The sequence below is a fragment of the Dama dama genome, chromosome 18, assembly GCF_033118175.1.
Source record: "Dama dama isolate Ldn47 chromosome 18, ASM3311817v1, whole genome shotgun sequence".
Lineage (NCBI taxonomy): Eukaryota > Metazoa > Chordata > Mammalia > Artiodactyla > Cervidae > Dama > Dama dama.
This window is the reverse complement of record NC_083698.1, coordinates 74,147,651-74,175,188: the sequence shown is the minus strand read 5'-3', so window position 1 is coordinate 74,175,188 and position 27,538 is coordinate 74,147,651. Positions and strand designations below refer to the sequence as shown.

General features: G+C 38.8%; 1 protein-coding gene across 1 annotated transcript in view; it reads left to right on the top strand.

The window, feature by feature from the left end:
- HECW1 (HECT, C2 and WW domain containing E3 ubiquitin protein ligase 1) overlaps positions 1-27,538 on the top strand; it is a 445,911-nt gene that overhangs the window by 296,737 nt on the left and 121,636 nt on the right. Inside the window, exon 7 of the mRNA XM_061165645.1 lies at positions 24,796-24,938. Within this exon, the coding sequence (XP_061021628.1) occupies positions 24,796-24,938 (143 nt within the window). The remainder of the gene's footprint in view (positions 1-24,795; positions 24,939-27,538) is intronic.

Genomic DNA, 27,538 nt, shown 5'->3' with positions numbered 1-27,538 from the left:
GGTATTCCCATTTCTTTAAGAATTTTCCACAGTTTGTTGTGTTCCACACAGTCAAAAGCATTGGCCTAGTCATTAAAGCAGAAGTAGATGTTTTTCTAGAATTCGCTTGCTTTTTCTGTGATCCAATGGATGTTGGCTTTTTTGATCTCTGGTTCCTCTACCTTTTCTAAATCCAGCTTCAACATCTGGAAATTCATGGATCACGTACTGTTGAAGCCTAGCTTGCAGAATTTTGAGCATTAATTTGCTAGCATGTGAGATGAGTGCAATTGTGCGGTAATCTGAACATTCTTTGACATTGCCTTGCTTTGGGATTAGAATGAAAACTGACTTTTTCCAGTCCTGTGGCCACTGCTGAGTTTTCCAAATGTGCTGGCATATTGAGTGCAGCACTTTCACAGCATCATCTTTTAGGATTCGAAATAGTTCAGCTGGAATTCCATCACCTCCACTAGCTTTGTTCATAGTGATGCTTCCTAAGGCCCACTTGACTTCGCATTCCAGGATGTCTGGCTCTAGGTGAGTGATCATACCATCGTGGTTATCTGGGTCACGATGATCTTTTTTGTATAGTTGTTCTGTGTATTCTTGCCACCTCTTCTTAGTATCTTCTGCTTCTGTTAGGTCCGTACCATTTCTGTCCTTTATTGTGTCCATCTTTGCATGATGTGTTCCCTTGGTATCTCTAATATTCTTGAAGAGATCTCTAGTCTTTCCCATTCTATTCTTTTCTTCTATTTCTTTGCATTGATCACTGAAGAAGGCTGTCTTATCTCTCCTTGTATTCTTTGGAACTCTGCATTCAGATGGGTATATCTTTCCTTTTCTCCTTTGCCTCTCACTTCTCTTTTTTTCTCAGCCATTTGTAAGACCTCCTCAGACAACCATTTTGCCTTTTTGCATTTCTTTTTCATGGGGGTGGTTTTGGTCACTGCCTCCTGTACAGTGTTACAAACGTCCATCCATAGTACTTCAGGCACTCTGTCTATCAGATCTAATCCCTTGAATCTATGTGTCACTTCCACTGTATAATTGTAAGGGATTTGATTTAATTCATACCTGAATGGTCCAGTGGTTTTCCCTACTTTCTTCAATTTAAATCTGAATTTGGCAATAAGGATATCATGATCTAAGCCACAGTCAGCTACCAGTCTTGTTTTTGCTGACTGTATAGATCTTGTCCACCTTTGGCGGCAAAGAATATAATCAATCTGATTTCTGTGTTGACCATCTGGTAATGTCCATGTGTAGAGTCTTCTCTTGTGTTGTTGGAAGAGGGTGTTTGCTATGACCAGTGTGTTCTCTTGGCAAAACTCTATTAGCCTTTGCCCTGCTTCATGTTGTACTCCATGGTCAAAATTGCCTGTTATTCCAGGTATCCTTGACTTCCTACTTTTGTATTCAAGTCTCCTATGATGAAAAGGACATCTTTTGGGGGTGTTAGTTCTAGCAGGTCTTGTAGGTCATCATAGAACCATTCAACATCAGCTTCTTCGGCATTATTGGTTGGGGCATAGACTTGGATTACCGTGATTTTGAATGGTTTGCCTTGGAAGTGAGTAGAGATCATTCTGTCATTTTTGAGATTGCACCCAAGTACAGCATTTTGGACTCGTTAGTTGACTCTAAGGGCTACACCATTTCTTCCAAGGAATTCTTGCCCGCCATAGTAAATACAATGGTCATCTGAGTTAAATTTGTCCATTCTGGCCCATTTTAATTCACTGATTCCTAAAATGTCAATGTTCACTCATCATCTCCTATTTGACCACTTCCAGTTTATCTTGATTCATGGATTTAATATTCCAGGTTCCTGTGCAATATTGTTCTTTACAGCATTCGATTTTACTTCCATCACCAGTCACATCCACAGCTGGGCATTGTTTCTGCCTTGGCTCAGCCTCTTCTTTCTTTCTGGAACTATTTCTCCACTCTTCTCCAGTAGTATATTGGGCACCTACCAACCTGGGGAGTTCATCTTTCAGTGTCCTATCTTTTTGCCTTTTCATACTGTTCCTGGGGTTCTCAAGGCAGGAATACTGAAGAGGTTTGCCATTCCCTTCTCCAGTGGGCACGTTTTTTTTTTGTTTGTTTTTTTTGTTTTTTTTTTCCAGTGGGTTTTGTCATACATTGATATGAATCAGCCATGGATTTACATGTATTCCCAATCCCGATCCCCCCTCCCACCTCCCTCTCCACCCGATTCCTCTGGGTCTTCCCAGTGCACCAGGCCGGAGCACTTGTCTCGTGCATCCCACCTGGGCTGGTGATCTGTTTCACCATAGATAGTATACATGCTGTTCTTTTGAAATATCCCACCCTCACATTCTCCCACAAAGTTCAAAAGTCTGTTCTCTATTTCTGTGTCTCTTTTTCTGTTCTGCATATAGGGTTATTGTTATCACCTTTCTAAATTCCATATACATGTGTCAGTATGCTGTAATGTTCTTTATCTTTCTGGCTTACTTCACTCTGTATAAGGGGCTCCAGCTTCATCCATCTCATTAGGACTGGTTCAAATGAATTCTTTTTAATGGCTGAGTAATATTCCATGGTGTATATGTACCACAGCTTCCTTATCCATTCATCTGCTGATGGGCATCTAGGTTGCTTCCATGTCCTGGCTATTATAAACAGTGCTGCGATGAACATTGGGGTGCACGTGTCTCTTTCAGATCTGGTTTCCTCAGTGTGTATGCCCAGAAGTGGGATTGCTGGGTCATATGGCAGTTCTATTTCCAGTTTTTTAAGAAATCTCCACACTGTTTTCCATAGCGGCTGTACTAGTTTGCATTCCCACCAACAGTGTAAAAGGGTTCCCTTTTCTCCACACCCTCTCCGGCATTTATTGCTTGTAGACTTTTGGATAGCAGCCATCCTGACTGGTGTGTAATGGTACCTCATTGTGGTTTTGATTTGCATTTCTCTAATAATGAGTGATGTTGAGCATCTTTTCATGTGTTTGTTAGCCATCTGTATGTCTTCTTTGGAGAAATGTCTGTTTAGTTCTTTGGCCCATTTTTTGATTGGGTCATTTATTTTTCTGGAATTGAGCTGCAGGAGTTGCTTGTATATTTTTGAGATTAATCCTTTGTCTGTTTCTTCATTTGCTATTATTTTCTCCCAATCTGAGGGCTGTCTTTTCACCTTACTTATAGTTTCCTTTGTAGTGCAAAACCTTTTAAGTTTCATTAGGTCCCATTTGTTTAGTTTTGCTTTTATTTCCAATATTCTGGGAGGTGGGTCATAGAGGATCTTGCTTTGATTTATGTCGGAGAGTGTTTTGCCTATGTTCTCCTCTAGGAGTTTTATAGTTTCTGGTCTTACATTTAGATCTTTAATCCATTTTGAGTTTATTTTTGTGTATGGTGTTAGAAAGTGTTCTAGTTTCATTCTTTTACAAGTGGTTGACCAGTGGGCACGTTTTTGTCAGAACTCTCCACCGTTACCTGTCCATCTTGGGTGGCCCTATATAGCATGGCTCATAGTTTCATTCAGTTAGACAAGGCTGTGATCCAAGATTGTGATCCAACTGATCAGTTTGGTTAGTTTTCAGTTTTATAGTTTTAACTTTTTAAAATATGCTTCTTGGATCCATTTCCAGTTAATTTTTGTATATGGTGTGAAGTAAAGATTGATCTTCATTTATTCCACATGGATGTTCAGTAGTTCCAGTACCTTTTGCTGAAAAGACTTTTCTGCTTCCTGTACTGTGTTGGTACCCATGTCATATTTCAGTTGAACAAATATGTGTGGGTCTGTTTCTGGGCTCTCTATTTCATACCATTGAGCAATCTGTCTTTCTTTTCATCTTTGTGACTCTGACTTGATTACTGTACCTTTCTGGTAAATCCTGAAACCAGTAGAAAAAGTCTTTAAACTTTGTTCTTTAATATATATACATATATATATATATATATATATATATATATATATATGTGTGTGTGTGTGTGTATATAAATTCTTATTTATTTATTTATTTATTGGCTCTTCTGGGTCTTTCTTGTGCAGGCTTTTTCTCTAGTTGCAGCGAGCAGGGTTTACTCTCTAGTTGTAGTGTGACAGCTTCTCACTGTGGTGGCTTCTCTTGTTGCAGAGCACGGGCTCTAGGGCATGTGGGCTTTAGTAGTTGTGGCTCATGGACTCTAGAACACAGGCTCAATAGTTGTGATGGACGGGCTTGGTTGCTTTGTGGAATGCGGGATCTCCCAGGACCAGGGATTGAAACTGTGTATCCTTCATTGGCAGGTGTTTTCTTTATCACTGAGCCACCAGCAAAGCCCTTGTTCTTCATTTTAAAAATTGTTTCAGCAACTTCCAGTTTCTGGTTCCACATGCAAGAAGCTTAGAAGTTGCCAGTCCATCCTAACAGGTGAAAATCTGAACAGACTGAAAAATCAACCTAGATTTAAAAGAGAGGGGAGGACACAGAGTGAATTGTGGTACCCAAGATCAGAGAGACAGACTGCCAAATACAGGGAGTCATGACTTACCAGAGCAGAGACTCTTGGCAGAAACCTACCACATGAAGCAGCGATGAATTGTTGAAGGTCCAATATGCACCATTCTGACAGTTTAAAAACTCCAAAAGAATCCAGCTGTAGGGTGGACCCCACAACATTGTAATTTTATCTCCAGGAGCTTGACCAGGTTCTCACAGTAAACATCAGAGAAAAAATTCCCCTCATGCTTCCAGCAAGGGGAGGGAACAAGGAAGCATTTTCAAAGTACATCAGAGCCCTCTGCTCTTAGCAAGGCCTGTACTCAGGAAATTATTTAACCAGAGCCTAACCTGCTGGAGTATTATCAGAACCTAACTGACCTGGGAGAAGAGAAATACCTTCAGCCCTGTGTAGCCATCCTGTCCCACATAATGGGGAAAAATATAGAGAAACACTTAAGACGTTCACATTTCAGAAGTGAAAATTTTGCAGGGTACAGAATTTTAGATTGTGTGTGTGTGTGTGTGTGTGTGTGTGTGTGTGTGTGTGTGTGTGTGTTTCTCTCAGCCACTTTTCACATTTCATTCCATTCTCTCCTTGTTTGCTTTGTTTGTGAAAGTGAAGTTGCTCAGTCGTGTCCAGCTCTTTGGGACCCCATGGACTGTAGCCTACCAGGCTCTTCTGTCCATGGGATATTCCAGGCAAGAGTACTGGAGTGGGTTGCCATTTCCTCTGTTTGTGAGGAGAAGACAAGTATGATTCTAATCTTTGTCCCTCTGTAAGTAAGATGGTTTTTTCTTCTTGCCTCTTTCAGAACTTTTTGTATTTGATTTTCTGTAGTTTGAAAATAATATGCCTGGTGATAACTTTCAGACATTTGTCTTTCTTGGTGTTCCCCAAGCTTCCTAAATCTGTAGTTCAGTGTCTGACATTAACTTGGGCAAATTTTCATCACTGTAATTTTCTATATTTCTTCTGTTCTTTTTTGTCTTTCTTCTCCTTCTGGTATTCCCATTATATATATGTTATTCCTATTGTAGTTGCCCCACAGTCCTTGGATGTTTTGTTCTATTCCTTTCAGTGTTTGTTTTTCCCAGTTTTTTATTTTGAGAGTCAGAATTTTACTGATATATCTCTAGCTCAGGTTTTTTTCCCCAACTGTGTCCAGTCCACAAATCAGCCCATCAAAAGCATTTTTCATTTTGGTAATGGTTTTTTTTTGTTAATCTCTATCCTTTCTTTTTGGCTCTTTCTTAGGTTTTTCATCTCTCTGCTCACATTGCCCATTTGTTCTTGCATGTTGTCCATTAGAGCCCTTCCTATATTAATCACAGTTCTAAATTCTTGGTCTAGCACTTATGACATCCCTACCATGTCTGGTTCTGTTGCTTGGTGTGTATTTTCATTTTTTTTTTTGCTTTTTGATGTGGCTTATAGTTTTTTCTTAATAGCCAGATACAACATACTAAAGAAAAGAAACAGCAGTAAATAGAACTTTAGTAATATGGTGGTAAGGTGTGAGGGGATGTTTACAGTCCTATAAGTAGATCTCAGTTTTTTAGTGGGCCTAAGTGTTCTTACCTGGAGAATCCCAGGGACAGAGGAGCCTGGTGGGCTGCCGTCTCTGGGGTTGCACAGAGTCGAACACAACTGAGGTGACTTAGCAGCAGCAGCCACAAGTATCTTTTTCAGTTTGATAGAGAATCTCTACAATTTTAAAGTTCTATAGTTGACAGCATACTAATGGTGATAATCTCAAAGGTTTCCCCCACTAAGGGCACAAACAAGGCAACAATGTAACCCCTCACCTCTCTTTTTCACATTGTACTAGAAATCCTTGCTAATGGAATAAAGCAAGAAAAAGAAATAAAAGGTATATAGATTGGGAAAGAAGACTTAAAACTTTTTCCAGATTATATAATTGTCTATGTAGAAAATCCAAAAGAATCAACAAAAATCTTCTAGAACTAATAACTAATTATAACATGATTACAGGGTACAGAACCAATATAGAAAGTCAGTTGCATTTATATATAGCAACAGTGAACAAATGAAACTTGAAATTAAAAACACATGAAATACTTAGATATAAACCTATCAAAATATGTACAAGATCTCTATAACCACAAAACTGAAGAATGGAATCAAAGAAGAGCTAAATAAACTGAGATATAGCCCATGTTCATGTATAGGAAGATATAAAGATGTCTGTTCTTTGCAACCTGATCTATATATTCAATGCAATCCAATCAAAATCCTAGCAAGTTATTTTTATGACTTCCTATGACTTGCTGACAAATTCTAAAGTTTATATGGAAAGGCTAAAGACCCATAATAGCCAACACAGTATTGAAGAAACAGAGCAAATTTTTAGAACTGATGCCACCCAACTTCAAACCTTACTGTAAAGCTACACTAATCAAAACAGTGTGGTATTGCCAATACATACATGCATGCATACGTACATACATACAAGTAAATCAATGGAACAGAATAGAGGGCCCAGAAATAACCTCCCATATGGTCAACTGGTCTTTGACAAAGGAGCAAAAGGCAATACAATGGAAAATAGAAAATATCTTTAATAAATGGAGCCAAAACAACTTGACATTCAGATGCAAAAAAAAAGAAAATGAATCTAGTTATAGACCTTACACTCTTCACAAAGTAAACTCAATATGGATCACAGACTTGAGTGTAAAATGAAAAGCTATTAAACTCCTAGAGAATAAAATAGGAGGAAACCTAGGTGACCCTGGGTAGAATGATGCCTTTTTAGATACAACATCAGAAACACAATTTGTGAAAGAAATAACTTACAAGCTGGACTTCATTAAAATGAAAACTTCTGCTCTGTGAAAGACAGTATCAATAGAATTAGAGGAAAAGCCACAAACTGGAAGACAGTGTTTACATAAGAAACATCTGATAAAGGCATGTTATCCACAATATACAAAGAACTGTTAAAATTCAACAATAAGAGACCAAGTATCCAAATTTTAAAACGTGCCAAAGATCTCAACAGAAAACCAAAAAACAGACAGATGACAAATAATCATTTGAAAAGATGCTCCACATCATATGTCATCAGGGAAATGCAAACAAAAACAATAATGAGATACCACTACACACCAGTTAGAATGCTCAAAATCTAGAACACTGACAACACCAAATTCTGATGAGGATGTGGAGCATCAGGGACTCTCATATATTGCTGGCAATAGTGCAAAAATGGTACACCCACTTTGGAAGACAGTTTGGCAATTTCTTGAAAACTAAACATACTTTTGTACCATATGATCCAGCAATCAAGCTCCTTGGTATTTACCCAAAGAATTTGAAAACTTACCTCCACACTAAAGCCTGCCCATGAATATTTATAGAAGCTTTACTCTCATAATTGCCAAAATTTGGAAGCAACCAATATGTCCTTCAGCAGTTGAATGGATAAACTGTTATAAAACAGTTGTCCATTGTCCATCCAGACATTGAAATGTTATTTTGAGCTATCAAGCCATGAAAAGACATGGTGGAACCTTAAATGCATATTAAGTGAAGAAGCCAGTCTTAAAAGGCAGACTGTATAATTACAACTATATGACATTCTAGACAGGACAAAACTATGGAGAGAATGAAAAGTTCAGTTGTTTCCAGGACTTTATAGAGGAGAAAGATGAATAGAAAGAGCACAGAGGGCTTTTGGGAAAGTGGAAATTCTCTGTATGATATTATAATGATGGATGTAAATCATCATACATTTGTGTAAACTATTAAAATATACAGCAGCTAGAATTAACCCTAAGATAAACTCTTGACTTTGAATAATTGTGATAGATTACATTTTATGATACGCTGTGTAATTCTGGATGATGCCTTGAATATTATAAATGCCATGTAGAAAGCGTTGTGCATTTTGTTATGTTGCTTAGAAAAACATTGAATTCAGCTCACACTGTCATGCATTTGGTTAAACTCATGCACACTGGTTAAGCTCACACTGTCATGCCTTTGGTAAGCAGTACCTTAGATCACAGTTTGGTTCTTTAAGCCCTAAATGCAAGCTGAGTTCATTTGTCCTCTGCTTTTATGATTCTGGGATTGGCCAGAAACTTGGGCTGGGTTTATAAGCAAAATTTGTCTCTCTTCTTCCGAGAGTTCCTCTTTCATTCTCTGGTAATGCTGGTTACCCCAAGCTCCTTTGCCTGGTTCTTCCAGCCAGAAAGATGGTAGAATTTGTATTGGAGTTTTAGCTGCTCAATACCACTGTTGAGTGACTATAGCTATTGATACATTCAGGTCAAAGACACCGAATAAGGAGAACTTATTCCATGCCAGTCTCTTGTTTCAGTGAACAAGTATCCATAATTTAACTATATAACAATTACAAACAATTCTTTCACATTTTTCTAGGATATTTGGATTATTTTTATTTAACAATGGTTTTCTGTATTCCGTTCTTTATAAATGTTTTATTAAAGTATAAGCTTAAAGTCCATATGAGCCACCACATTGACAGCATAAGGAAAACTATGTTTATTATAGTAGATCCAGAAAAAGTCATTAATAAAATTTGATATTCATTGCTGATTTTTAACAGCTCTTAGAAAACTAGAGAATAGAAGTAAACTTCTTCAATCTGATTTTAAAAAGGAAGAATGATAATAAAATCTACAGCATACATCACACTTGATAAAATATTGAAATACATTTCCCTGAAATTGAGAACAAGACAAGGACGAACCCTTTAACCACTTCTATTTAATATTGTATTAGCAGCCAATATCTCAGCCAATACAATAAGGAAAAATACCATCAGAATTGGAAAGAAAGACTATGCTTATTCTCAAATAACATTGTATAAGTATCAGTTGTATCAGTGTAAAAGACTCAACAAACTATTCAAATTAATATATGAATTTAGTTAAGTCACTAAATAAATAAAAGTCAATGTAAGCTATATTTCTATAGGCAAATAGAAATTTTAAACAACTTCAAGATACCATTTAGAATTGCATCAAAAAACATTAAATACCTTGGACTAAATCTAACAAAAATGTGGATGATCTCTATATTGAACACTGCAGTATTTCTAAGAGAAGTTAAATGCAGAGTAAATAAAAGGAGAGATATTGTATGTTGGCTTAGAAAATTAAAGTGTTAAGCGGTTAGTTTTTCCTCAGATCTGTAAATTTGATGAAACATCAATCAAAATTGTAAGAGATATTTTTAATGTTAACTGGCAAGCTAATTCTAAAAATCTATATAGAAATGAAAGAGACCAAGGAGAGGCAAGAGGATCTGGTAGAAGAAGAGACACAGAAGGACTTCTATTACAAGATGTCATGATAAATATAAATCCATAGGAATTAAGATGGTATGGCATTCAGGACTTTTGTGAAGGTGGTCCAAGGAAGATTCCACTGCAGGGGGCATGGGTTCGATTCCTGGTTGGGGAACTAAGATCCCACATGCCTCATGGTGCCTCCAAAAAAAGACAGTATGACATTGGCACCAACAGACAAGTAGCTAACTGAATAGATTACAACCCAGAAGTAGATGCACATGCATATTGTTATTGTTTTATGACAGTGGTAATATTGCAATACAATAAGGAAAGATGGCCTATTCAAAACTTGGTGTTGGGTCAGTTTGCTGACCATATAGAGAACAAATGAACCTTAAATGCAGTCTCACAAGATACACAAAAGTTCATTCCAAAGAGATTGTAAATCTAGATATGAAATGATAACAATAAAGCTTCCAGTTCATAACAAAATATGTGAGAATACTTCATGACCTTGTGGAAGCCAAAAAATTCTTAAGTTGAGCACAGAAAGCATTAACCATAAAATAAAAAATTGATCCATTGGATGATATTAAAATTCAGAATGTTCATCAAAACTCTATATTGAAAGCAAACCTCAAAAAATATTGAGCTAGATCTAGATAGCAAAGAATTGGTATCTAAAATGCACAGACTATCTCTCTAAATCTAGATGAAAAGGACCAAAATTAACAGAAAAATGGACCAAAGACTTGAACAGGCCCTTCACAAAGGAGAAAGTCCAAATGCTAATAAATACATTAAAAGGGTGCTCAACTTAAATAGTTATCCAGGACTAAAAATTAAAAATACTGTGTGATACCACTGCAAATCCACCAGAATGGCTAAAATGAAGATCAATATCTAATGCTGGTGAGATGTTAAATAAGACTTTCACAGTACTGACACATGTGAGGGGTGTGGGGGTGTGGGTGGAGAAAGGGCATCAGTTAGGAAGCAATTGAAGAAGCTAAGTGGGAGACGATGAATCTTGGACCAGAATAGTGGTGGTGAACATGGAGAAGTATAGATGTAATTATAATTAGTTGTGCCTCACTTTTGTCTACTGGGTCCCTTCAATACCCCCAGCTACAGGGCACTTAAAGGAGGGCTCTGTCACGTGAGAGGAACATCAAGCAGTACAGGTAGAGCAGGGTAGCTTCTAGTGCTGGGGTTGACTGTGAGGCAGAAACCAACAACAAAGACGTGCCCTACAGTCAACCAAGCCACCAGCCACTGCCCTGACAACTCAAGTCATACATGAGCATATACTCACAAGGGTCAGGCTTAAGAGTATTCTTGTATATACCAAGTAATAATAGATTATTTACTAGTTATCATGTTCAATCAACCGCACATCATCATGAGTAAGTAAGAATGAGACCTACTGGGTGGGGAAATTACAAAAACCTGATTGAGTAGAGCAAGCGGACCAGCTTAGGTTAAAAACATCCCCTCTAGACATAAATACAGGTGCCTGGCCGAAGCCCTTGATCCCCACAAAGTAAGCACAATAGCTTAGTGATTACTGTAATAAGCCAGCCCTAATGAGTTGTAACGAAAGTAATTGATTTAAAATAGATTAACTTTAGTCCTGTTGGATTAAAAATTAAGTAATTTAATCAGAAATTAAATTGCACTTGACCTGGACAAAGTAAGCAAGATTATAAACCAAAAATTCACTTTTATGGAAGAAAAGCATTCTTCAAAATGCAAAGCTGGCACCAGTGGCTAGAATGCAAGAAGCCCTAAGTAGCAGCCCTGCCCAGGACAATAGTTTAAAAAAAAGACTCTTGAAGTTCCTTGATATAGACAACCATCATCTAAACACGAAATCAGTTCTTTCTTTAGCTAAACTCTATTAAAAGGGACTCATGAGTGGAACACCAACTTAAAAACTCCAGTGGTACTGCCTCTGGTTCCCAGGTGATGCCCAAGGCTCATCCACTAAACCTAGGACTCAGACAATTTGATGTCCACTGGCTGAAGTATTCCTTGTATTTGTCTGTTAGCATCATTTTGCAGCCTCTGTAAAAAGATGGAAGTTGAGGTTTTGAGAGGAGCAGTAGAACCAAATGCCTCATAATTTCTCATGGAGAAATAGAGTGAACTGGATGAGGGGCTGGCTTAGGACACCCATCCATGGGACCAGTGGTGTGCTGGAGCCAGCACATGTGGGCTCCCAGGAGCCACCATGTGCATCTCTTCCTGACTACACATAGTGACGTGAGGTCAGCCATGGTGTGCGTATTAACAGCAAGAAAAATGGAAACACTGCAAATCAGAGCTGGAATCGGGTAGTCTCTTTCATAGGTTGAAATTTATTAAGCTAAAGACCAACACCAGCAGCAACATCATACTTTGGCTGATAGGAAAAATCAAAGGTAAGGCTAGAGTCAGGCAGAATCTATCAAAGTGGATTTCTGAGAATGCAGCCTTGAGAAAAGTAGAAATCACAACAACAGTTGAGTCAAAGACATGGGTTTAGGAACCAGGCTCAGGAAAGGCAGGCAGGTGGAAGAAAAATCCACGGAATTTCAGAGATGGTATGCAGTCATCCTTGGCATGTCTGCACATACTGGCCACATTTAAAGAATCAAAAAGAAATAGCCAATAAGGACTAAGTCATATTAATAGAAATGGCCAAATTCTTTGGACTCTCTTTCCTTACTGAGCAGAAATTCCACTTCAGCAAGGCCCATTTCTGACTGATTCCTTTCTTCTGGGGCTCTGCTAGTAGGTCCCCATCTTTTTCTCCATCAGACTTGTATTGCAGGAAGTAATACTGTGCCCAGTGAAAAATCTCAAGTTATAACAGGCTTTAATTGATTTAGCTTTCTCAGCTTCTTTTAGTACTTGGGATAATTAGCCTAGAATAAAGTTAATAAAGGAATGCAAACAAAAGTCAATATAAACAACAGCATTTTAAGTTAAAAATATCAAGGAAAATCAATAGAGTTCTTGTCATTTTATCAATGACTTTAATTTGAAATTTTGTAATGACTGAATTACTGTGTTTAGGCTATTGATTTCATGTATTACAGCATTATTATTGTAGTAATTCCATGATTAATTAGCTAATCTCACATTTTCTGAGATTTTATTTATTTTTATAAAAGCTTATGGTTAACATTTAGACTGTATCCAACTTTGGCTAAAAGAATATTTTATGTAAGGGAGACACTTAGTGAGTATGAGTATAACTTAGTATATCTGTGAGAGAGACATACAGAAGAAATACACACAAGTCCGGTGACTTACAGGGTAATTGAAAGGGGTAATTATGCAGCCCACACATAATGTGGAACAGTAGATGGTAGATCCATAATGATGGAGTTAGCAGTAAGGTTTCCAACCCAGCTAAAGTAACTAAGAAAATATTTGAGAAACAGATATTTTATATGCCTGCCAAACCACACACTATAGATAGATAGACGGGTAGATAGACAGTCTGCTTAGTTGAGTTGCCTCAATTCAGTGGTGTGATGCCATAATCATTTGTTAATTTCTTCCAGCCTCTGCATTCAGCCATGCTCAACTATCTCTTAAAGATGTCTTGGGCATATTGCTATAACTTTCTGATCACTTTTAGTTGTGAATAATCCAATCAAGTCTGGTTTCATGCTCAGTTTAAATCTCTTTTCCTCCTATCCACCATAGACCAGGACTGTGGGTTGAGGGTCTGGGAGTGAAAGGAGACATACCCTGTTCTTTTCTCCCTTCCCCCCATTCCAACACCTTCAAGGGAAGTGAAATCACAGTAAGTGTCTGGGGACCCCCTCATCTTTTTCTACAGGGATAATGGCTCAATTGTTGGGAACTATGACTGGGAAAGGGGGAGATAGAGATTTTCTCAATTTATGAGCTGCCAGATGGTAGAGGGAACAGTAGGGGTTCTGGCCTCAAATGTTAGCCCATCTCTATAGGTATGGATCACTTGGTGACCTAACATTTTCTATGAGCACAGAAATGCCAAATCTGAGGTCACATAACATCCTGTATACTCTTTCAAATATTTTTTTTTACCTTTTTTTTTTTAGCTGAGAATGCTTAAGGTTTATTCTCTTAGAAAGTTTCAATTATACAAAAGTATTGCTAACTATAATCATCATATTCTACAGTAGATTCTAAGATTTAGTTGTAACTGAAAGTTTGTACCCCAGCAGCCTCTCCCAACTTCCCCTATCTCTCTCAGACCCTGGCAACTACCATTCAACTCTCTATGAATTCAACTCTTGTTTTTTTAATTCCACATATGTCATGCCCTATTTGTCTTTGACTCATTTTGCTTAACATAATGCCCTCCAGGTTCATCCATGTTGTTGCAAATAGCAGGATTTCCTTCTATTTTATGGCTGTATAATATTCTACTATATACACACACATGTATATATCATCTCCTTTATCTATTTGTCAGTGGACAGTTAGGTTGTTTTCATACATTGGCTATTATGAATAATGCTTCAGTGAACATGGTAATTCAGCTATCTCTTTAAGTTATTGATTTTCCTTTGGATATATGCCCAGAAATAGGATTGTTGAATCATATGACAGTTCCACTTTTAATTTCTTAAGGAACCTGTATACTGTTTCCACAGTGCTTCTTTCAGTTTATATACTCACCAACAATGTACAAGGATTACATTTTCTCCATAGCTTTATCAGCATTTGCGATTGCTTATCTTTTTAATAATAGACATCTTAATAGGCACAAGGTGATATCTACTTGTGCCTCTGCATTTTGTGATGATTAGTGATGTAGAATACCTTTTCACGTCCCTGGTGGTCATTTGTATGCCTTTGGAAAAATGTCTATTCAGGTCCTTTGGTCATTGTTTAATTGGTTGGATTTATGTTTTTGAGTTTTATGAGTTGTTTATATATTTTGTATATTAACCCAAAGGAAGAAGTAAAAGATCACAAATTTATAAAAGCAGCCTTTATGATTCAAAGCAATTAGATTTCCTGCAGATACAAGGCTTGCTACCCAGCAGGGTTCTGGCACATCTTTCCCAGAATAGAGTCAGGCTGCACACTGCTTGGAGGCAGGTCTCCTATACCCAGAATCCAGGCATCACCTCTTAATATGAAACCCTGTTGCTAGTGAGAGAGAGAAAGAAATATTGCTCTTGATTCAGTGGTTGCTCTGCTAGTGAAGTTGTTTTTCTGTCTTTTGTTGACTTTAGGCAACACTGTTTTTAAGTTCATTTTTTAAACTCCATGAATAGTGCCGCCTGAATTGAAAGTCATATAGCATGCATAGTTCTAAAGAAGAGTAGCTGCAGTTTGCATGCTCCATTTACTCCCTTCATGCTTTCCTTCTCCTTTGAAAACTTTTGCACAGGAAGCACCAAGCCTAGTCCCTTTAACTTTCATTAGTAATGAAATAATGTTGACTGAACGACACCAGGCAGCCTCTTGTGAATGGAGTTGGTATTTTATTTTCCCCTTATGTCTACAAGAGAAGAGAGGCAAAATTAGATGCCCCTTTAACTGCAAATCATAACCCATTTCACACAATTAGGACCGCTCCTCCCCCGCATCACCAGGCATCCAATCATGGCTTCAAGTTATTATTCCAGCCCTACTCCTCAGCATCCTCCTACCTCTTCAAATGTAACATGACCCAAAACAAGTTAACCATTGCTACCACTTTTCAATTCTCAACCTTTTCCAACTTCCATAAGTTTGTAAGTGGACATAAATGAATCAACTGTACTTCTGCTCTCTCAGACTGGGATCTTCTTTTCTCCTACCTGTACCTAAATGTGTAAGTGAAAATATTTTCCAAATCATGCTGAATATGTCTGTGAAATTTCTCACAACTATTTCTTCCTTTTTGATTATGGTATCCTTTCTCACATCGATGTCCTTATTGCCGTGGTTACATCAAGGCAGTAGTGGGTCCCATTTGTTACTCGGCTACAATTAGTCCTTTCTATCTGTGGCACCATCTTCCCTTTCTACCCAAGACCAGCCATTGCCCTGGATGATCAGTTTCCACATGAATGACCTATCAGACATCCTGTTTCCTCGACCTCCTCAATCTCATTGACCTTATTTCCATCCCAGTCATCCATTCCAGTGCTTATACAAAAGATCATGTGAAAACGTCACAAGCTCTCCAGGTCTCTCTTTACAATCTAATATTTTTCCATACCCAACCCCTATTTCTATCACTCTGTGCCTTCATTGCTTTAGGACATTCACTCACTCAGCCCCTCTCTCCAGCTGTTAATCCTCCCACATGCCATCAGTCTTTCAAATCCAGTCTTGGAAACTTGTGGCCTCTTCTTTCCCACATGCCATAGCTCTTACTAACATTTAGCCTGTCCACATATGTGCTGCCTTTTCCTCCTTGCCTGCCAGGATTCCTCCTCATCTCTCAGTTGTCTCACCTGATCTGTCTACCTTCTGGCCTGACCATTTATGAAATAAGGTACTAAATTTGAAAGAAGTCCAAAAATTAGAGAGTCCAAAGAGAAGGAGATGCTAGAGGATAGGCAGGTAGGTAGAGTCTGGATATAGAGAGGGAAGGATGCAGTTTTATCTAACAGGACATGAACCTTCTTTTTCCCAGTCTACAGTTGAAGAAGCTAAGGTTCAGTGAGGTCATGCCTAAAAGAGTCAAGAACTTAGATGTGCAAATCTAGAAAAAAAAGCCAAGTCCACCTCACTCCACAAGTTCTTCAAGGGCTCAAAGAAGGAGCCAGGTCAGCAGCCAGACAGAACTTATCACCCTGGCCTCAGGCTCATGGGCACAAGTAACTTGCTCAGGAATAGACAGGTTTTTACATTTTTAGAGGTACTCACTGGTTCTTAAAAGAACCTGACCTGTATGTGTGTGTATGTGTTACTCACTCAGTCATGTTCAACTCTTTGCGACCCCACGAACTGTAGCCTGCCAAGCTCTCTGTCCGTGGAATTCTCCAGGCAAGAATACTGGAGTGGATTGCCATTCCCTTCTCCAGAGGATCTTCAGTGGTTAAAGGGAACAATCAAGAACGACCATTTATGGGGGGAGGGGAAGGCAGTATTGCTGCATTAGTGTAGGTCAGAAGTAGGGTTCTCTAAAAACTGCAGCCATTTATTTACAGATATTCTAAACAGTTATATTTAAAAATTGTCCAACAGTTAATACGCTAAAAATATAAAGTGACCTATATAATGTTCTGTAATAACCCATATGGGAAAAGAATCTGAAAAAGAATGGATATATGATTCACTTTTGCTGGACACCTGAAACTAACACAATATTGCATGTTAACTATACTCCAATAACAATTTAAAATAAAGATCTAACCTAGCTGAGGGTTTATATAGACTCCAGTAAACCATGGCATGGAAGTAAGGGCATGGTGGGGAAAGTTTGATGCCACTGAGGCAGGGGTAGATATGTGAAGAGAGGCTGAGAAGGAAGACTTTGTGAAGAGAGGAAAGAACTCAGTATTTGCTGCCAAGTTTCAGAGTATGTCTTGGTAAGCTGACTTCCATGCCCCATGTAGGCTACTAGAGCCAGGAATACTCTTGTTTTTTAAAAAGCGATTATGCTTTTCATTGTAAAAATAATTCATGCTTTTCAGAGAAAAAATGGTGGGGGGACAAAATATTACTCAGTAAAGCAACTGCTATTAAAATTTGTTGTGATTCTTTCCAGTCTTTTTTCTATTCATTTCACTCACATTATTGTGATCATGAGTTATATGTTTCCTGCTCTTGTCACTTAGCATTGGAAAACAAACATTTTCTATCTTGTCATTTAATGTGTTATAATTGTAATTGCATATTTAGTATAATCATATATTATTGTGATTTAGAAAATTATAAACTATTCTATCATCTACATCTACTGCAATGCACTTGAGTCTATGGTCGAGCATTAGGAGATCCGTTATAGTACACTTCAGAATAGAATTACTGGGCAGAAGATATGGAAGTTTTGGGACATGAGATAGTTGGGGGCCCTGGATGCTCATGCAGTCAGGCCTGCTTGGAGGAGAATCCAGTTCCTGAGCTTCATCCTCAAGCTTAGCGTCTCTGTAAGTCCAGTTTTGTCAGTGCCATAAATGATTGATTCTTGGGAATTATATAGATGTTTTTGGTGCTTTTTTTAGTTAATTTTTTAAAATTTTATTGGAGTATAGTTACAATGTTTTGTTAGTTTCAGGTGTTACAGCAAAGTGATTCAGTTATACATATAAATATATTCATTCTTTTTTATATTCTTTTCTCATATTGAATAGACTTCCCACAGGTCCTTGTTGGTTATCTATCTTTTTTTTTTTTTTTGGCCACGCTGCATGTGGGATCAATCTAAGTTCCATGACCAGGGATTGAACCTGGGGCCCACAGAAATGAAAGTACTGAGTCCTTTCCACTGGATAACCAGGATTATCTGTTACCTGGTTATCTGTCTTATGTATAGTAGTGTGTGTATGTTCATTCCAAGCTCCTGATACTTCCCTCCCTCCACCATACATTTCTTATTTGGTAACCATAAGTTTGTTTTTGATATCTGTAAGTCTGTTTCAGAACAGACTTATTTTGTAAATAAGTTCATTTGTATCACTTTTTTAAAAAAAATTAAATTCCACATATGAGTGATATCCTATGAATTATATAGATGTTAACTAAAACTAATTTGTAATGGAAATTAGAAGCACCACATGGTGGGCATGGAAGTCATTATTGCTGTTTGCCAAATATATTTGCTCTGTATCTCCCAGACACGTGGTAACATCACGCTTCCTATTCTCTGTGGGTGGCTGGGGTGTGTGTCTAGCTGTGATGAAGACTTGGGTTTGAAAGTGAGCACTTATTTGCAAGAGAAAGACCCTCCAGAGTTCTCGTTCCTTCTGTCACTGTGGCTGGCAATGTTTGAGAGCGTGTCTGTTCCATCAGCCTGGCTCCCTGAGTGACTAATGAGCAATTTCCTTTGCCAGCCACAGAACCAGTGTGAGCAAGGAACAAAGCTTTGCTGCTGTAAGTCACTGAGACTTGGAATTTGGTCATTACTCCACTGGGCCTCAGCCCATCCTGACTGATACTAACATTGGCATACCTGATATACTAATATTTAACCTCTGAAATTAAAACTCAACTAAAGTAAAAAAGATTACTGTTAGGAATTAATCAGAATGGGAGAAAATAAATAGGTTTCAGCTGTTTCACAACCCTTGATTAAGGATACTGTAATGTGTAATCAAGACCTTCCCCACCCCAGATAGTCTGAACTGGGCAATGAAAGCATTTACCTCTTTCTCCTTTTCTACACTTGCTGGCCAAGACATCCATCTTCTGATGATCATAGTCTTCCTTCAATTGTTGCTGCTCTTATTTTAAAAGTCTTACAGTATACTGAATAAAAAATGAAGAGTAGAATAGAATGAAAAAGATCTGCTTTCTCCCCCTCTCCCACCCCCAGGAGTCCACATACCCTCAAGGCATTTTCTCTGCAATTCAGAGTACAAATGTGTTCCCACTCTTCATATTTTCTTTACGTCTTGCCTTTTTTCACTTAATTTGTCACATGTCATTTCATGTCAGAGCATATTTATTTACCTATTTCTTTTTAATGCCAGCAGAGTTCTGCATTTCAAAGATTTACCATCCTTCATTTAGCTGGCTTCCTATTGCTGGATATTTTGTACATTTTTCCAGCCTTTTATAATGGTTAATAATGCTCATTGAATGTCCTTATAAAAAACATGATTTTGAACACTCATGCAAGTTAATCCAGAAGGAAAAGTCCTAGAAGTCTAATTCTGGGTTAAAGGGAATTTGTAATTTAAATGCCAATAAATATTACCACAAACTGCAGAACAATTATACCAAATAAATTTTTGCACTATTAAGAAAGTTCTAGGAACCACAACAGATTTCCCAACCTGGGGATCTAGCAAAGGAACTGAGAACCCGCAGGGACTTTGACTTCAGCAGCCAGTGGGATTTGATTATAGAACTTCCACAGGACTGGGGAAACAGACTCTTGGAGGGCACAAACAAAACCTTGTTTGCACCAAGACCCAAGAGAAAGGAGCAGTGACCCCGCAAAAGACTGACCCAGACTTACCTGTGAGTGTCCAGGAGTCTCTAGCAGAGGTGTGGGTCAGCAGTGGCCTGCTACAGGGTCAGGGGCACTGAGTGTGGCAGTGTGTGAGGGGGATCTTTTGAAGGAGGTTGCCATTATCTTCATTACCTCCACCATAGTTTGGTCTCAGGTCAAACAACAGGGAGAGAACACAGCTCTGCCCATCAACAGAAAATTGGATTAAAGATTTACTGAGCATTTTCCCGTCCATCAGAACAAGACCCAGTTTCACCCACAGTCAGTTTCTCCATCCAGGAAGCTTCCATAAGCCTCTTATCCTTCTCTATCAGAGGGCAGACAGAATGAAAACCACAATCACAGAAAGCTAGTCAAACTGATAACATGGACCACAGCCTTGTCTAAGTCAATGAAACTGTGAAACATGCCACATAGGGCCACCCAAGACATACTGGTCATGCTGGAGAGTTCTGACAAAATGTGGTCCACGAAAGAAGGCAATAGCAGACTACTTCTGTATTCTTGCCTTGAGAACCCCATGAATAGTATGAAAAGGCAAAAAGATATGACACTGAAAGATGAACTCCTGGCCCAGGTCGGTAGGTACCCAATATGCTTTAGGAGAAGAGTGGAGAAATAACACCAGAAAGAATGAAGAGATAGAGCCAAAGCGAAAACAACACCCAGTTGTGGATGTGACTGGTGATGAAAGTAAAGTCCGATGCTATAAAGAACAATATTGCATAGGAACCTGGAATGTTAGGTCCATGAATCAAGGTAAATTGGAAGTGGTCAAAAAGGAGATGGCAAGAGTGAACATTGACATTTTAGGAATCATGAACTAAAATGGACTGAAATGGGTGAATTTAACTCAAGATGACCATTATATCTACTGCTGTGGGCAAGAATCCTTTAAAAGAAATGGAGTAGCCCTCAGAGTCGACAAATGAGTCCAAAATGCAGTCCTTGGGTGCAATCTCAAAAATGACAGAATGATCTCTGTTCATTTCCAAGGAAAACCATTCAAAATCACAGTAATCCAAGTCTCTGCCCCAACCATTAGTGCTGAAGAAGCTGAAGTTGAACAGTTCTATGAAGACTTACAAGACCTTCTAGAACTAACACCCAAAAAAGATGTCCTTTTCATCATAGGGGACTGGAATGCAAAAGTAGGGAGTCAAGAGATAGCTGGAGTAACAGGCAAATATGGCCTTGGAGAACAAAATGAAGCAGGGCAAAGGCTAACAGAGTTTTGCCAAGAGAACGCACTGGTCATAGCAAACACCCTCTTCAAACAACACAAGAGAAGACTCTACACATGGACATCAGTTCAGTTCAGTTCAGTCATTCAGTTGTGTCCGACTCTTTGAGACCCCATGAACTGTAGCACGCCAGGCCTCCCTGTCCATCACCAACTCCCGGGGTCCACCCAAACCCATGTCCATCAAGTCAGTGATACCATCCAACCATCTCATCCTCTGTTGTCCCCTTCTCCTCCTGCCCTCAATATTTCCCAGCATCAGGGTCTTTTCCAATGAGTCAGCTCTTCACATCAGGTGGCCAAGTATTGGAGTTTCAGCTTCAACATCAGTCTTTCCATTGAACATCCAGGACTGATCTCCTTTAAGATGAACTGGTTGGACCTCCTTGCAGTCCAAGGGACTCTCAAGAGTCTTCTCTAACACCACAGTTCAAAATCATCAATTCTTCGGCACTCAGCTTTCTTTCTAGTCCAACTCTCACATCCATACATGACCAATGGAAAAACCATAGCCTTGACTAGACAGACCTTTGTTGGCAAAGTAATGTTTCTGCTTTTTAATATGCTGTCTAGGTTGGTCATAACTTTTCTTCCAAGGAGTAAGCGTCTTTTAATTTCATGGCTGCAATCACCATCTGCAGTGGTTTTGGAGCCTAGAAAAATAAAGTCAGCCACTGTTTCCACTGTTTCCCCATCTATTTCCCATGAGGTAATGGGACCAGATGCCATGATCTTAGTTTTCTGAATGTTGAGCTTTAAGTCAACTTTTTCACTCTCCTCTTTCACTGGACATCACCAGATGGTCAATACCAAAATCAGATTGATTATATTCTTTGCAGCCATTGATGGAGAAGCTCTATACAGTCAGCAAACTTAAGACCAGGAGCTGACTGTGGCTCAGATCATGAATTCCTTACTGCAAAAGTCAGACTTAAAGTGAAGAAAGTAGGGAAAACCACTAGACCATTCAGGTATGACCTAAATCAAATCCATTATTATACAGTGAAAGTGACAAATAGATTCAAGGGATTAGATCTGATAGACAGAGTGCCTGAAGGACTATGGGTGGAGGTTCATGACATTATACAGGAGGCAGTGATCAAGAACATCCCCAAGAAAAAGAAATGCAGAAAAGCAAAATGGTTTTCTGAGGAGTCCTTACAAATAACTGAGAAAAGAAGTGAAAGACAAAGGAGAAACGGAAAGATAAAGCCATTTGAATTCAGAGTTCAGAAAAATCACACAAAGAGATAAAAAAGCCTTCCTCAGTAATCAATGCAAAGAAATAAAGGAAAACAATAGAATGGGAAAGACTAGTGATCTCTTCAAGAAAATTAGAGATACCACAGGAATATTTCATGAAAAGATGGGCACAATAAAGGACAGAAATGGTATGGACCTAAGAGAAGCAGAAGATATTAAGAAGAGGTGGCAAGAATACATAGAGAAACTATACAAAAAAGATCTTCATGACCCAGATAACCACAATGGTGTGATTGCTCATCTAGAGCCAGACATCCTGGAATGACAAGTCAAACGGGCCTTAGGAAGCATCATTAAAAACAAAGCTAGTGGAGGTGATGGAATTCCAGCTGAACTATTTCAAATCCTAAAAGATGATGCTGTGAAAGTGCTGCACTCAATATGCCAGCACATTTGGAAAACTCAGCAGTGGCTACAGTACTGGAAAAGGTCAGCTTTCATTCCAATCCCAAAGGAAGGCAATGCCAAAGAATGTTCTAACTACCACACAATTACACTCATCTCACACGTAGCAAAGTAATGCTCAATATTCTCCAAGCCAGGCTTCAACAGTATGTGAACCGTGAACTTCCAGATGTTCAAGCTGGATTTAGAAAAGGCAGAGGAACCTTTTGTCAGAGATAAAATTGCCAACATCTGTTGGATCATCGAAAAAGCAAGAGAGTTCTAGAAAAATATCTACTTCTGCTTTATTGACTACACCTAAGCCTTTGACTGTGTGGATCACAACACACTGTAGAAAATTCTTAAAGAGATGTGAATACCAGACCACTTTACCTGCCTCCTGAGAAATCTGTATGTAGGTCAAGAAGCAACAGGTAGAACTGATCATGGAACAACAGACTGGTTCCAAATAGGAAAAGGAGTACATCAAGGTTATATATTGTCACTCTGCTTATTTAACTTATATGCAGAGTACATCATGCAAAATGCTGGGCTGGATGAAGCACAAACTGGAATCAAGATTGCCGGGAGAAATATCAATAATCTCAGATATGCAGATGACACCACTCTTATTGCAGAAAGCAAAGAAGAACTAAAGAGCCTCTTGATGAAAGTAAAAGAGGAAAGTGAAAAAGTTGACTTAAAACTCAACATTCAGAAAACTAAGATCATGGCATCCAGTTCAGTCACTTCATGGCAAATAAATGGGGAAACAATGGGAACAGTGGTAGACTTTATTTTGGGGGGCTCCAAAATCAATGCAGATGGTGACTGCAGTCATGAAATTAAAAGACGCTTGCTCCTTGGAAGAAAAGCTATGACCAACCTAAACAGTGTATTATAAAAGCAGAGACATTACTTTGCCAACAAAGGTCCATCTAGTCAAAGCTATGGTTTTTCAAGTAGTCATGTATGGATGTGAAAGTTGGACCATAAAGAAAGCTGAGCACCAAAGAATTGATACTTTTGAACTATGGTGTTGGAGAAGACTCTTGAGAGTCCCTTGGACTGCAAGGAGATCCAACCAGTCCATCCTAAATGAAATCAGTCTTGAATATTCATTGGAAGGACTGATGCTGAAGCTGAAACCAACACTTTGGCCACCTGATGTGAAGAACTAACTCACTGGAAAAGAGCCTGATGCTTGGAAAAATTGAATGCAGGAGGAGAAGGGGATGACAGAGCATGTGATGGTTGGCTGGCATCATCAACTTGATGGACATGAGTTAGAGCAAGCTTCAGGAGTTGGTGATGGACAGGGAAGCCTGGCATGCTGAAATCCATGGTGTCGCAAAGAGTCAGACATGACTGAGTGACTGAACTGAACTGAAATATTACCAGTTCCCTTACCAAGGGTCAAATCAATGTGCATTTCCATCAATACCGAGTGAGAGTTCTTGTCTCTTCCCACTGACCAGAAGGCAGTGTATGATCAAATTTTTAAAAAATCTCTGCCATTATAATCAAGAAAAAAAAAATGTTATGGTGTTGACTCCAAGTGCATTCCCCTAATTGTAGGTGAGTTTTGCTTGTTCTTTCTGAAGCTATGTTGGCAACTTCAGTCAAGTATGGTGAGGTCTGGGTAGTATTCTTTCCGTTTATGGTTGATTTTATTATTTGAATGTCAGAGAATAACCTTATTTTTAGGGAATTCCATTGCTGTCCAGTGATTAGGACTCAGATTCCATGGCCCTGGGCACAGGTTTGATCCCTGGTCAGAGAACTAATATCCCACAATCCAAATGGCCAAAAAAGAAAGAAAAGAACCTTATTCTTAAGCACTGAGGAGGTGTCTCATTGTGGCCATTATTAACTTCTGGAATAAACAGAGTTCACAGCCTTTCTAAAACCTTGAGATAGATAGAGATAGGTGGATATACTTAGGCTGGCAAGTAGAGAGAGAGAGATTGCTGTTGGGGTGTTTGACAATGACATCATTCAAAGCAGATGGACTGGGGATTGGCCACCCCTCACACCTCACAGTTAATTGATGGCATGTGTTTTTTCATTGCAGCAATTCAGCTTTGTGTCCTTGCCCACTGATGTGCTGGAAATTGAGGTGAAGGACAAGTTTGCCAAGAGCCGCCCCATCATCAAGCGCTTTTTGGGAAAGCTATCAATGCCTGTTCAAAGACTCCTGGAAAGACATGCCATAGGGTAAACCTTGACCAAGAGCTCTGTATCACTAGGCATCAGCCAGTAGGCCAGGCCCAAGAAAGGCAACAATACAGCCTCATAGAGACTCAGACTGAAATACTGGTGGTGTATTTCCTTGGCTTCTCCCATTAACTGTATTGTTCAAGCTATGATATTTTATTAAACAGACCCTTCTTTTTCCCCTTGTTTGTTTACCTCTGGTTACTTATGCACAACAGTAAAAATTCCTAAGATGCTAGTGAAAGAAGGCCTTACTGCAGCATTTTTTTCTGTACAAATAGAAATTAAAATTTGTTTTACCATGAAGGATATCATTTCATTCACATGCCTGTCTTGTGTGTAGGATTTAATCATTTGTGACATTTCCATAAAAAGATGAAATACTGGGTTACTAGACTAGAGTGCCTTAAAAAACGCTAGCATTTATAGAAAATGCTAGATAAAATGTGTAAAATTTTAAAAGCGTGAATCCTTATGAAACAACCACAATTATGCTGTTCACATAGTTTAGTTGTATATGACCTGCATTTTGTATCTTCTATGTTCATGTCCATTCAATGTTCTTGGGACTTTCCTGGTGATCCAGTGGTTTAGATTCCATACTCCCAATGCAGGGGGCTCAGGTTCAACCCCTGATCAGGGAACTAAGATCCCGCATGCCATGCAGTGTGGTCAAAAAATAAAATAAATAAATAAATAATATTCAGGGTTCTCATTAACCTCTGACCAGATAAAAATCCTTGTACATAACATGCATTTCTACAGGTAATAGCAGCTATATTTGAAAACTTGTAGAGCTGTATGTGGTTTTCTGGTAATGGATATGCCTCAGTGCAATACTTAGAATGATACAAGGGCATGTAATCAGAATCTTATAGCAGAGAGTTGACATTTACGAGGCTACAGTTGTGTGTGAAACAAGATGTTTGCATTTTCCACTAAAACAAGAATATACATAAAGAACATAAAGCTGGCCGTGGCACATAGGGACTAAATGATTCCAAACTGTTCATTTTTTAAATATCAAACTTTATTCCTTTTAAAATAAAGGCTGCTCGGGAGGTGCCCTCGATTCCTTTGCCTGTAACATCCCAGTCCTCAGCCATCTGCCTTTTACTCTCTCTCTCCTCAAGTCCTCTACTCTTGCCCGCCTCAGCTTCATATTGGAAATATCACCACTGCCTGGAACTCTTTACGTAAAGAACTCTTTACCAGTCTCATGCCCCCAGCTGGGTATAAGCTATTTAAAGACAGAGGTATGCATTACATGCTATGCATTACCTGCAGCACTTTTTACATTGCAGGGGCTCACAAAATATTTGTTGATAAAGTGGTCTCACTGCCTGATATTGTCTTTAGGCCTCCTCTGATTCCAACTAGGTTTGGGGTTCAGGATCTCTTTCTTATAGTCGTAGTAGACCTACCTCATAATATTGACCAAAGCCCTTGTCAATATTGTAGCTCATTCTAATTTTCCTGCATGTAATGCTTTATTTAATGGACTTCCTAGGAACTCCAAATAGGAAACCAGTGCTTACCAAAGAGAAATGCTAAGTCAGTGGACCCCTGGGATATATGTTGTTTCACAGTGCTTATGTTTTCTAGGAAGAAACATTGAAACACTATTAGCCAGTGATTTACCTTTTTATTTGAATGTCACAAATGAATGAATGGGATGAATATGTAATCATCTAAGTAACAACTGGTTTTGGAATATGTCTTTGTTATTACTGGATAGAGTGGATTTGTTCATTTCTGAATATCCCAGAGTAGTCACTCTCCCTATTTAGGCCAAGGGAGGGTATCTTGTATTCTGCTGAATCCGCATTGTTGATGAAACTATAATAGCAAACTATCAGATTGATTTCTCTCTGGATAATTGTCTTCCTAGTAATTAAAAATCGTCTTGGGTGAGCAGAGGGAATGGTGCCAGGGTCCAGAGTGGAGTTTCAGAGTCTCTCTGTGGGACCCTGGAGCTGGTGTAATTGGAAGTCACAGGCCAGTGGACCCAGCCCACAAGTCTTGCTTTGCTGCTCTGCAGCAGGTCTCTTTCTGAAGCAGTCCACAGGGTCTCTGGGAATCAGGATTACATCCTTCCATAGATAGATAGCAGTAAGTAACTAGCTAGCTAGATTATTACAAGACAAGCATCTGCTGCTGGCCCTGTCCATAATTAAGGGCTTATTTGGAAAATGTCAGCCTGCACAGGAAAAGCAAGCAAAGGATATCCATGTCTTTTTTTCCTTCTTCTTTTTTTCTCTAAAACACAAGTTGGCAAACTTTCTGTAAGGGGCCAGATAGTAAATATTTCAGGCTGTGTAGGCCATATGGTTTCTGTCCCAACTACTCAGCTCTGCAACTGTAGCATGAAAGCAGCCCAGACAAGAAGTAAACTAATAAGCATGACTGCATTCCAACAAAACTTTTATTTGTGGAGACAAATTTGAATTTCGTATCATTGTTACATGTCACAAAATGCTACTCTTCTCCTGCTCTTTTTCCAACCATTTAAAAATGTGAAAAGCCCATAGCATTATGAAAACAAATGATGAGCCAAATTTGGCCCATGGACTGTAGTTTACTGATCCCTGCCTTAGATT